Here is a 12,906-nt window from a genome sequence, read left to right as displayed (position 1 = left end):
CGAACACAGACAGAACGCTACAAGAATGAACACAGACACATAACGGAGCTGATTACTTAGTCTTATTGACTTCTATGTTTGTACCTCAGCTCTACGGGCTTCTTGATGCACCAGAATGGCTAGAGAGGAGTGTCAGCTAGCCCTTGGGCTGAGCGAGGTCACATCGGTCGTGATTTTCGACACGCCATCTCAATTACGACACGCCAGCGGCGTCCATAATGGACGTATGGAAGTGCGATTAATATTTTGGAGAGAGAGAAGCGCTATTAAAGAGAAAGAGAGGGTGAGGGAGTGAGAGGAACAACCCGCTCTCCTTTTCGTTCGCAGTCGGGCATCGGAAACCTGTCAGCCCGGAGCGGCCACAGTACGGAGGGGAGAGCGCGCGCCCGGACTATACCGACATCTGTGCTGCCGTTTTCGCACTCGCGCGATTACTGCCGCCGAGCGACCACGTTCGTGATGGATACTACTGCTCCGGCCGTGCATGTGTTGGATTACGTTCTGCTCGCTGCTTTGACCGGCGTCAGTCTCGGTAAGTGCTGTGGGCTCATTGATTTACACACGCCTGAAATGTCTCGAGTCATGAGTTCCCTAATTTACTTATTACCGCGATAGCGCCAAAGGCCCCGTTGACCAGAAAATCTGGCGTTGTCGGCGTAGTGAGCGAAAAATCCCGAGCATGACTCTGGCAGGTGGTCCCCAGAGAGCAACCTAGGATGCAGGGGGGGCACCCCTAGGTCACGTGACCTTGTGGCGTCATCACAACCTTCCCACCGGATATTGAGTAAAACTGCCAACTGTGACAGGTGGCAGTTAAATAAGCTGTTGATTGCTCTTGAAGAGCAACCTGGGCCGCACAGGGCCCACCGCTGGGAGCACCTGCTATCTCCGGACAGTGTGGCGCATCGCTTAACCGCTGCACCACTCCGCATGGAGAGGTGTGAGGGCTCCCAGGGATCTATGAATGTAAACTAGAGAGTGCCTTTCTGGATATCGGGTCATAATTTAAAGCGCAACCGAAGTGTCCCGTTTAATTTTTTTTTGAGCTGAGGGAAATGTAGTAACCGCGGAATTAAAATTATAATAAGAAGACACGCAAAAATACCGATAATACTAATACTAATGTGTTAATACTAAAAAAATAAAACTACGATACGGAAAATACGTAGCATTAAATAATAAGGTTAGTTGGTTTATGGGGTTTAACGTCCCAAAGCGACTAAGGCTATGAGAGGCGCCGTAGTGGAGGGCTCCGGAAATTTCGACCACCTGGGGTTCTTCAACGTGCACTGACATCGCACAGTACACGGGTCTCTAGAATTTCTCCTCCAAAGAAATTCAGCCGCCGCGGCCGGGATCGAACCCGCGTCTTTCGGGCCAGCAGCCGAGCGCCGTAACCACTCAGCCACCGCGGCGGGTATTAATAATAAATAATAAAATAATAACGTGAAATAATAACGTGAAAATAGATTATAACGAATTTGTAAGGCCGTGTAGAGTTGGCGTTAAATCTCTTAGCTGGTTTATCACTTTTGAGATCGCCATTTTTCGTAAATTAAAGAAAAGGGCACAGGCTGGTTTCTTTGATGAATGCGGGAAGTAAAAAGCTTTATCTTTCGGCACTCACCTATGGGGAAGAAACGTGAAGGCCAAGAGAGAGGTTTCAGCTTAAGTTAAGGACAACGCAGCGAACTATGGAAAGGAAAATGATAGGTGTAGCGTTAAGAGATCGGAAGCGGGCGGAGTGGGTGCGGGAACAAACGCGGGTTAATGACATCCTAGTGGAAATCAAGAGGAAGAAATGAGCTTGGGCAGGGCATGTAATGCGAAGGCAAGGTAACCGCTGGTCCTTAAAGGTAGCGGAGTGGATTCCAAGAGAAGGCAAGCGTAGCAGGGGGCGGCAGAAAGTTTGGTGGGCAGATGAGATTACGAAGTTTGCAAGGTTAAGGTGGCAGCAGCTGGCAAAGGACAGGGTTAATTGGAGAGACATGGCAGAGGCCTTTGCCCTGCAGTGGGCGTAGTCAGGCTGATGATGATGATGAGTGGCGTTAGATGCTGAGGCCTGTGTGTCCGCATGCATGCGCATGACTGGCAGCTCGGGTGAGGTTTCACTGAAAACAAACGCTAAAAAGCTGAACGGCTACAGAAACAACAGGACTAAGGAAGCGGACTGGAGAAGGTTAATCTCTTTCCTGTGCGAGATTAAATAGAAATGGTTAATACTGACCAGATTAGCTAGATTGGCGCTGTGATGAAAGTCACTGCATCACAGTAATTCGGGACTGGCAGCACCTGTATCCTCAATATTCAGTGCGTTTTGTGAGGTTTGCATTTTGATTGCTGGTGATTTCCAACGCCGGTTTTAGGCTTGCTAACTTTAAATACTCCTATAATCTGCAGCCGCCGCGGTGGCTCAGTGGTTGTGGCGCTCGGCTGCTTACCCGAAAGACGCGGATTCGATCTCGGCCGCGGGGGTCGAATTTCAATGGAGGCGAAATTCAAGCGGCTCGTGTACCGTGCGATGTGAGTGCACGTGAAAGAACCTCAGATAGACGAAATTTTCGGAGCCCTTCACTACTGCGTCCCTCATAGCATGAGTCGATTTGTGACGTTAAATCCCAAGAAACCAACCAACATATTAAATAAGTAGCATTTATAATTAGAAGAAAATTCTCAATAATTCTATTTTGATTCGAAACAGGGCCATTTGTGAACACCAATCTGTTCACGAGTAAGTAATGCATACCATGCTAGCACATTTTTTTGTGAAATGATGTAGTAAAATGAGAGAATAAAGTTAGTACTTCATACCGTACATTGGACGAATATTGCGGTAGAGCGAATGCGTACACACAAGAACTAAGTGCGCGCAACGTTAAATCTAGTTTTGTGCCCACAAAATGGGGGTAACAATCTGAACTAGCCTGCACAGCTTATAATTTTTGGCTTGCCAGACTGACTGAGTGATTTTTTTTCGAATCGAAAGTGGTTTTAATGTCGTTACAGGGAGCTTGATGTAGGATTTGCATGCGTACTGTGGTCGAGGTACATTTTGCATGTTTATTTGTTTAACTGCAAATCTAAAAAATCTAAAAAAACTGGCTTCTTCCCCGCCCCGAGAAACCAAGATCTACGTTTCCTCAAGAGACATAGTGTGTTATATTTAAGTAAAATTTGGCAGCTATCCAATGCTGCTTTACTTACATTTCGGCGATCTCTGTCTTCTCGCATTAAGCGAACGAAATGGTCCTGTTCACGCGCTATTCAGTCAGCACACTGCCTCCCGCAAAATTTCCTTCCCCCCATCCACGTACCAAATTACTGGGAGAGCCTGGCCGCTTCTCCTCCTCCACTCCACCCAACACTATGGCCGCTTTCGGTGGTTCAGATAAGCCACGCGTCTGGCAACCCCAACACCACGCAGAGCTGCAGCCTCAACCCACCAACGCCTACCAGCCGCCGGGACCTGGGAAGCAAAATAAAGTTTAAAGCGTCAGCTGTCAGCGGTGGAGTAACGCCGCGCCGCGCTGACTAGTCGGCGTGCAGTGGTGTCACGCATGACGTTGTAGCGCCACCGTTTCAGCGCGCGCAAGGAAGTCGAAGCGATGAGCACGCGCTAGAGAGAACGCTCGAGTCCTCGGCCTCGATCGTACGCTGGTGGGTGGTGGTGAAAACATTTATTCAGAGCGGACAGGAGGTGTTTGGATCAGCCCGTCAGGGACTGATCCTTACAAACACTAGGTGGAGGTCCCTAGTTTGGGACCCCAGTGGCGGTAGCCTCCGCCTGGGCGCGCCCGACTAAGGCTTGTTGGGCCTGTAAGTCGTGGCAGCCGAGCAGGGTCGCCTCCCAGTCCTCGCTGCCGCCGCCGCTTTGCCACTACCATCTCTTCGGCAGCCTTCAAATAAACGTGGCCGCGGTCGTCTCCTGGGCGACCTCACATCGACCTCTACATCGTGGTGTTCTGGCGAACTGCCGCTTCGTTCTCCTTGCGTGTGCTGAAACGGTGGCGCTTCAACGTCACTCTAACGTCCCACTCTGATTGAACAGCATGCAGTCACGTCACAGGCAATCTACCACAGAAGACAAATAATAATGAACAAACAGTATTAAACTCCCTACCGCAAAAGGGTTACACAGTGCTAACCGTCCTTTGATTTTTCTTTTTTTGCTCGTATCTCCGCAAATTTACGTAGACACCTGGGCCGTTTATTGCGTGCGCAGGTGCCGGCCTGTACCTGTCGCTGCGCAGGCGAACCAACAGCCGTGATGAAGCCTTTCTCGGAGGCCGCAGCATCCCGTCGATGGCGCTGGCCGTGTCAGCGGTGGCCTCCAGCGTGACGGCCATGAGCATCATCGCCTTCGTGGCACACTACTACGAGTACGGCTTCCACACCCTGTGGGCCATTCCGGCCTTCCTCCCCGCCGGCATCGTGGTCACCACTTTGTTCCTGCCTGTCATGTACGAGCTCAAGGTCACCTCCGTCTTCGAGGTGAGTGCGCACTCCGTGCCTCTTCGTGTCCATCTTTTGTGTGTGTTCCGTTCGCGCAGTAACGACTCTAAGTCGGATACAACTTATGTCTGCAGTGAAGCTCCGCCCACATTCAGCCTCCGCGCACAGAATTACTCCACGACGAAAAAGTAGTCCGCTGCTTAAACGATTCTTGTTACCTAAACCAGAAGCTTATCACAAGAAAAAAAATTATGAGCTCTACAATTTTGATACGTGGATTGTTTGATATAGTCAAACATTAAAAAGCTGATTTCGTTTACTGTTGCGAATGGGCAGCGGAGTAATACAAGACGCGGACCACGGCCCAGTGCTAGCAACTGCTGTTTTTTTAAGTGGTGGCTATACCATGATGGCTGCTTAACGTTCGTGTTCTCGGAAACGGCGCGACGAACAGAACCCCCCCCCCCCACCCCCTTTCACAAACACATGAGATTGACACCAGATGACTTTCCTTCTCATCGCGTCGCGGTCTTAAATTTTCCTTTTGGATTTTTTTTTCTAGTTGTGTCGCCTTGTCTTTCGCAGTCCTTCTTTCCTTGTTATGGCTCATGTTATGTCTTTCCTTATCTCTGTCTTTAACTTTTTACTACTTCTTTCTTTTTGTGCTCTGTTGACTCTGCAATTGAGGCTACCGACGAACAAGGGAGACAGACTCATAACTGATTCACACAGCGTACCACGAGGCCGTCAGCATCGCGCCGCGGCAGAGTGCTTATTGCTGCGTTTGCGCCACCTTTCCCATAGTAATGGCGTTAGCACGATGCGTGGTTAAGCAACACTGGTCACGGAAAGAATACAAGAACGACGTGTGAAGAAGGCAGTATTGTCCAGGGTCGTATATTGTAATGGTTCTACTCGCGGTTCGACTTCCCGCATTTCGGGTTTCTGCAAGCCTGACCTATCACGCTAGAGAGGTGGAAACTTACTTTAATTGCTATAGCCACCAAGCCTGGCGTCAAAGGCGGCCAGTAGTATTAGCGAAGGAGCAGAATGTTAAGTTGAGAAGCACTCTGTCGAAAAGTATGGCCTCAGTGGCTTTTTCCTATGCGTGTAGTGTTCTTGCCATGCACTCTTTGCAAGGGCTGTCGCCTAGTGGTAACCAGAAGAGAAGTTGCCGACTGAAGTATGAGGGAAAATAAGTGAGAACGTGCATCAACACAGTGTCACAAACTATGTCCTAAGTTGGCTGCGAGATGCAAGTAGTGCTCTGCACCAGAAGTACGACGATAGAGAAGACGTCATTGTAGAGCTCTCGCCCAAGCTCCCCTTTCGTACTGGGCCAGAAAATCCCGCAACGAAGCAGAACTTTTGTAATATAGGTCTTCTGAGATCCGTGTTAACTAGCCCTCACAATGGTGGAGACATGAAACGTTTTAGTTGTTTTAATAAGCAGATCCGCGGATCCCCCCCCCCCCCCCCCCCCCCCCTGAAATAGACTGGGTAGCAAAAACCAAGAAAATAATTCTTTTCAAGGCTGGACCATGACGTAGGCATGTGACGCACTCCACAACACACCACGCCTCCGGCTAACATTGCAGGAGGAAAGGCGATTTTCCCTTGCGGAGCCTACTCGACGAGGCGCGAGAGAGAAAAATCTTGAGGAGGGAACGGAAGGAGCGGAGCCTCGCTACCAGAGAGGTAGAAAATATTTTCGACCCGAGGGTAGTCACTTGCCCTTTAAGGGTGCGGAGGGCTCTCATTCTCAACCAGCCAGAAATGCCTCTGAAGCATTTCCAAGAGCATGGGGACTTTTGATCAAAGCTAGCACTATTATAGAATTTGCCGCTTTTCGCGCGGCCGTGCAACACATCGGTTAGAAAACGCTACATAAATGGTCGGTGTTCTGCCATTATGAAGCTGCCCTGGAATGTGGGGGGGGGGGGGGGGGGGGAGGGGGTTACAAATGCTTACTCTCGCCTCATCATAATGCCTGACCCCGCGGTGCAATGAGAAGATTGGGCACCAAATTTGTGGCTGCTCTCGGTTTGAGCGGGAGCATGTCCTTCTGGCTGCCACGCTCCGAAGCTTGGATTCTCCTTTCTTTACAGAGGAAAGCATTGATAGCGCGGCTGAAATTCTTAAAGGAGTCAAAGTTGAGTACAAGGCCATGAACTTTCAGAGTGTGCCCTCTCTACCCTCAGTGTAATGGGCTGAGGGCACGTGCAAAACGCATCCCCCATTCCTCACGTTCCCTTCTTTCTATCCCTTTGTCCCCCTTCCCACATGTAGGGTCGTAGCCTAGTTATTCTCCCCACCTTTCCGTTCTTGTGTTTCTCTCTTTCCCCTTAGGGTTGTGTTGGGCAGAGGTAGGTTGTTTTGGGTTTTATGAGGCTCATCAACTGAGACCATCGTGCGCCAAACGCAGGGTTGAGTAGTTTGTTTTTATGTTGCGAACTTATACATTTTTCCGGAAACCGGAGTTGGTTTAGAATATTTACTTGTTACAAAAATCAGAAACAAAGAGGAAAGTTCAAGGAGAGCATTTTCTCCTAGTGGTTGGCTGTGGTGAAATAGGACGTGTTCATTATAAAAACATGTAAAGTGATTATTTCTTAGTTTCCAAAATTTTGTGCATGACACTAAGATGCAGTCGATTGTGAAATCTCCACATGCTTCACGTGTAGGTTTTTCTTGTTTCAAAAGTATGAAGTTTTTTTGTGAGATGCGTATGCCCAATGGAAAGGCGATGTAAAATTACTCCGTAAGGCGTATTTGAGGAATACATTACTACCATTCATTGATGATTGGACTTACTAGATGTAGCTTGTTCTTGGCTTCAATATGCCATGAAGCCTGTCAATTAGCTCTCACTTTACTCTTACAAACTTCAGGCAGTCTTTATAAAGTACGCTTACGTGTTTTTTTAAGGCGTTACGGGCTCGTGAGGCACATGCAACTGGTCTCTCGTTCCCGAGGAACGTGAGAGAAAATTTGCATCGGCCTAAAAGCTCAAGAACAATCTTTTGGCAAATCAGCCTACAAAATGGCTTTCCTGGATCAAGTCGCATGGTTCGAACCCTGTCGTTTAGAATGATAAAAAAGCAAAATTTTAAATCGTTTTTAAAATACATTGTTTAACACATTATTCCAAATCCAGTAAGAAGCCTGTTAGGCTGAAAAATGTGCATTCGACACTTGCTATTGTGTGAGGTTGATATTCACGTGTTTTTTTTTTTGCCTTCCATGGACAAGTATCTCCGCATGCGCTACGGGAACAGCGTTGGAATAACTTCCTCCTTCATATACTTCGTCTTAAGTGTGAGTATACCTCATGTACAATGCAGTTATTCTTTGTGATTCACGCTGCGGTGGCCAATTTGATCACACGAGAGATACAGTTAAGCCGAGTACTTTGCAAATAACTCAAATTTGAATAACAATGCCAATGCAATGAACAACGCAAAAAAAACAACAAAATTTTCCCACCTTTCCTTAGCCCATTCACTCGTCCCTCCCAGCATTTCACAACTCATTTATTTATTTTACTAGCTGCATCACCTGCAGCTCGGCATGCGTAGAATCCGAATGAGTATACTGGTTGTTCCTAGACGTACCAGTAAACATTCAACTGTACTGACAGCTGCATCGAATAGAAAAAAAAAGCAATCGCAAAGTGATAAACAGGTTTTAATTTCTGTAGATTTTAATCACGATAGTCTAAAGCCGCAGACCCCAACTTTAGAATTGTGATCGTATGTTTAGAAATCCAATTAATTTTTTTGTTGAGCGTTGCACGCGTATAAACTTCTCAAACCATGTTTTGTTTTGCTTGGAAATACTGCATTTCGTGACTAATTTTTGATATGGAAGTCATAAATTATTTTAATTCGTAACTAGAGCAGAGTAGTCATGTTTTGCTGTTTCTTTTTTTTGTGTGTGTGTGTGGGGGGGGGGGGGGGGGGGTGCAAGACGCCAGTCAGTTTAGTGCTGTGTGTATTTAAAGAAAAGGGGATCACTAAACGTCACGTTGTCTGAAACGGAATTACATGCTCTATATAGCAAGAATAAATTTTTACAGAAACTAAGTAAAATCGTGCAACATTTCCTTCCATATTTTAGTATTATTGTACTATTATAATGACATATTATGTACATTGAAGCAAAAGGTAAATTGGACCAAATAAAATGATAGAAGACATTGTTTTAGTACCTAAGCAAAGCAGAACAAAATCTCACGAGACGTTACAGTGAATTGTGCCTTCAGAATGGTACGTACTTGTATTTGAGCTCTGTGCTATACCTGTGCATTCGTTGTAAATTCTTGGGATATACAGAAGTTATATTTCATTATTATAACCCCCAGTATCTCCAGCCGAAGCTATATATTTTACTAATCGATTGATTTGCTGTTATTATTATTATTATTATTATTCAATAAACCCCTAAAGGCCCTCAATCGAGGGTATTACATAGGGGGGAGCAATGACACACAACGCAAAATAATATTGAGCAAGCGCCAATGTGCAATACATAAGAACAGAAAGCACATGTAGAAAACAAAAGAAATAAACAAAAACCTGTAGTATACATTGTAATTTAGACGAAAAAAAGAACAAATAGTGTTTTAGAGGCAATAACAATTGCAGGAACAAAACAAAATAATAAAACAGCTCAATGTAGCAAGTGGTACAATCAATTAGTGAAGCTAAACAGACATTTGGGTAAGAAGGTCCTGAAACTTATTAAGATCCCGTTCAGAAGCGATGTGTGATGGAAGATTATTCCAGTCGACTATAGTACGTGGTATGAAAGAGTTAGCAAACGATGAAGTGTGGCATGATATGCGTTTAACTTTCAGCGGGTGGTCGCGACGTGGAAAAAAAGATTCAGGTGATTGAAAAAAATCGTCATGGAGCAGAACATGATGGTAAAGTTTATGGAAAAGGGTCAAGCGTGATAGTTTGCGGCGATGTGATAACGTATCAAGTTCGGCGCGAGCCTTTAGTGCGGTGACGCTAGTATGACGAGAATAATCAGAAAAGATGAATCTAACGGCACGGTTTTGCAAAGATTCCAAGTCATCAATAAGGTATGCTTGATCCGGGTCCCAGATGGCCGACGCATATTCGTTCCCTGATTTAGGCTGTTCCCTGATTTAGGCTGTCAATTGATGTTTGCTTTATTTTTTTTCCTCATCTCTAGCAAGCCTTAGGTGCAGTGGCCATCTACAGTGCTGCAGTCGCCGTGTCAACAAGTAAGCTCACTCAACATTACAAAAATATTGCTGTCATATTACTCGCTGTGTTGTCCTTGCAAAATTTCAACCGAAGTGCTGCGACGCTGAGCTTGCGGTCACCGCGTGAAGATCACGGCATGAAATTAGAACTAAAGGCTGCATACGGAGGTCATTGCACGTTTTAGATGCGTGTCCATAGTAAATAAAGAGGGCATAATAAATTAGTGAACGCGAAGGAGTCTCGGCTTCGATCCCGGCGGCGGCGGTCGTATATCGATGGAGTCGAAATGCCAGAGGCCCGTGTACTGCGCAGGTGTTCAAAATTATCCGGAGCCCTCCAATTCGGCGTCCCTCGTACGGTAAACTCCGCGAACCTACCAACAATTTAATCAGATCATGCGCTTCTGCGTTGGCGATTCTAGCGAGAGAGCTTCGGAAATCGCGTTTGTATCGCTAAGATCACAGCAATGTACATTGGGGGTTATCTCCAGCTCACCGCGCAACTTCAGCCTCTGTAGACGCCTCAATTACGCTTTCAAAACTAGGGAAAACGAAGAGCCTGAATATTGCCTTACGCAAGGCTTAAAGACGTTAAACACGTTCATAATTCTTTATTATTTATCTTTAAGCGCTGTGCTCTTTTCGCGTTTGTTTCAGTGCTTGGGATATCAGCTATAATCTCAAGCGTTGTTCTAGGCGTCGCTGGAACGATCTACACTGCGCTGGTGAGTAATGCGTTCATTCCATTCTTTTATAAAAAATATGCACGAATTCAGATACTTTTTTAAAGCTCCTAAAATCATAGGGCGGCTGTAGTAAAATAATTCTAAGGAGGAGGCAAGTAAAAAGGCCAGCTGTGTGGTTGTTTGCATTGATATAATATAATCTCTACTTATTTTTTTCGTGGACACCTTTAAATACCTCCAGCGTCAAAAAGAGGCCGAGAGAACAGGAACAAACGAACACTTAAGACGCAACATGTGTCAACGAGCCCTAAGCAGTGTATTGTTTCCTTATACAGCTGTGATTGCGGAAAGGCGGGGTTTGTAAATGAATAAGGCAGCACTGACATGGCTTGCAGCTGCATCAGAAACTGTATGACACGTTGCGGAAAATTGCGTCCTTTTTATGATCCGATTAAAAGGTTCGCAATTGTTTTTGAGTCAAACGGTACACTTCCAGTGTTCCGGCGGCACAGTTGGACACAGCTGTGCGATTGATTGCGAAAATAGCACGACAAAGTATTCAGCACAGCGCACAACACTCTCAAATGACCTAAATCAAAACCTCCTCCCTTTTTTTTTCTCGCACAAAACGTGTGGTTCTAAACAGGCACAACGAGGAACGGGAAAAAATGTTTCATGCAATATATCCGCAAATTGCGTGAGGAAAAGGAAAGAAAATAATAAATAACTGCAAAATGTGTCATGCCAGCTGCTACGAAAGAAACGTGTCGTACAAATCGAACCTGCGAACACTCAGATCTCTCTCATTTGCCATTATCATCATCATCATCATCGCGAAAAACGATTCTCCACAATAGCCACGAATGCGCATGAGAATTAGCAAGTAACTGATTTATCTAATTAAGGAAACATACGAAATTTCTCTCTAACAAGGCGTTTTCGTTAGAAGCTTGTGAAAAGGTGCCCAGTACATCGAGTTCTTTTAAGAATGCCGTCAGTAAGCGCTGGACTCCGTCAGAGAGGTCTCTTAACTGGTTCTGGAAAGAAAAGTTTGTGAACGCTAGAAAGTGCACTCTGGCAAAAGCGCATCTTGCGAACTGGTAAAGACAACCTACCCTTTAACTTAAGGAAGTGGTATCTGCAGTCCGTGCAAAAATGTCTACTTTTTTGTTGGTTTGTGTGCGATCCTCTGCGCCATTGATCGGATCGAAGATTGCGCAGTGGATGTGCACACAGCCGAAGCAGTTTTTATATTCTTTGCAAAGAATGTCTTTTTACGTACATTCTTTGTACGCATTCTTTGTAAAGAATGTATATGTAATTTGGCTTGTTTCCCGGCCACGTAATGTGGCTCTTGTAGCCCCTCTTAATAAGCTCCTAAGCCTAAAAAGGGCTGAAGATAGTAGTGTCCCACACAGTCGTATGATTCCGACAGTTTGAGGAGCAAACCCAACCACAATGCATTGTCTAGAGGCAGAAATAATAGCTTTATGTAATTATATTTTGCATAAAGTGTTATTGTACAATATTACCGGTTCAATTTTTCTTCAGGCACTGACTGCACAAATGTTGTTCTTCTACCGCAAGAGGAAATGGGGTAGAGGGGGTAAGCGATGTACATGCTTAGAAACGAAAACAGCGCACATAGTGTAATTCCGTCCCGCTTCGTGGTTTCAGGTTTATTAGTTTAAAAATTCCAGATTATGGGTGTACGTTGTGGTAGGTTATCTTGGCATTAAAACGCTGGTTAAGTGGTCAAAATGTTCATCTAAAATTTAATTGGTTCAATGTGTACGAGGCTAAAGAGAGTGTACAGTTCATTCTGAATAAAAATTGCGTGGTCGAGCTTTTGGACCGTGATAAGCACTAGCGGCTGATTGTCTTGAGAAATTTTCAGTGTAATCATTCAAAAAAGCGGCGATACCTCCTTTTGTCCGTCTTGGATCTGGTACCTCGGGCGCTGTCATTGCCATAGGTCACGAGCGGTCATTTGGTTGACTTCATTTCTGTCTGTACTTTGAGCATGCCTTAGCTCGTTTAGCAAAAAATATTCTGTCAATATGATCGATATTTGCGTTCCGACCTTTTTCTTTCCTCATCAAAATCATTAATGACAAAACTAGCGAATATTGTTTTGCGCGCACGTTCCCGTTAACAGCGTGCTTCACGAACGAAGCTAAGACTATTTGAAGGTCTTTTCAGTATTTCTGTCTGTACTTTGAGCATGCCCTAGCTCGTTTAGCAGAAAATATTCTGTCAATATGATCGATATTTGCGTTCCGACCTTTTTTTTTCCTCATCAAAATCATTAATGACAAAACTAGCGAATATTGTATTGCGCGCACGTTCCCGTTAACAGCGTGCTTCACGAACGAAGCTAAGACTACTGGAAGGTCTTTTCAGTATTTGTGTCCCTGAGACTAATCGTAAAGCGCCACCCAGCTTTCCGAACGAATGTGTGTAATCTATGAAAAGGGGAGTGCAATAAAATACAAGCCTTGTTCACATTGGCAATGTTGTGTCCCCTTATTG

At 45.4% G+C, this 12,906-nt stretch overlaps 1 protein-coding gene across 1 annotated transcript in view; it reads left to right on the top strand.

Annotated features, from left to right (window-relative positions):
- Positions 1-328: 328 nt before the first annotated feature.
- Positions 329-12,906, top strand: part of LOC149365466 (putative sodium-dependent multivitamin transporter) — a 45,477-nt gene continuing 32,899 nt past the window's right edge. Inside the window, exons 1-5 of the mRNA XM_089542759.1 lie at positions 329-532; positions 4,223-4,491; positions 7,705-7,770; positions 9,655-9,706; positions 10,346-10,413. Of these exons, the coding sequence (XP_089398885.1) occupies positions 460-532; positions 4,223-4,491; positions 7,705-7,770; positions 9,655-9,706; positions 10,346-10,413 (528 nt within the window). The 5' untranslated portion in view covers positions 329-459. The remainder of the gene's footprint in view (positions 533-4,222; positions 4,492-7,704; positions 7,771-9,654; positions 9,707-10,345; positions 10,414-12,906) is intronic.

Source organism: Amblyomma mixtum, chromosome 1 (genome assembly GCF_055824585.1).
Source record: "Amblyomma mixtum isolate Tamu chromosome 1, ASM5582458v1, whole genome shotgun sequence".
NCBI lineage: Eukaryota > Metazoa > Arthropoda > Arachnida > Ixodida > Ixodidae > Amblyomma > Amblyomma mixtum.
This window is presented reverse-complemented; position numbering and strand designations above follow the sequence as displayed.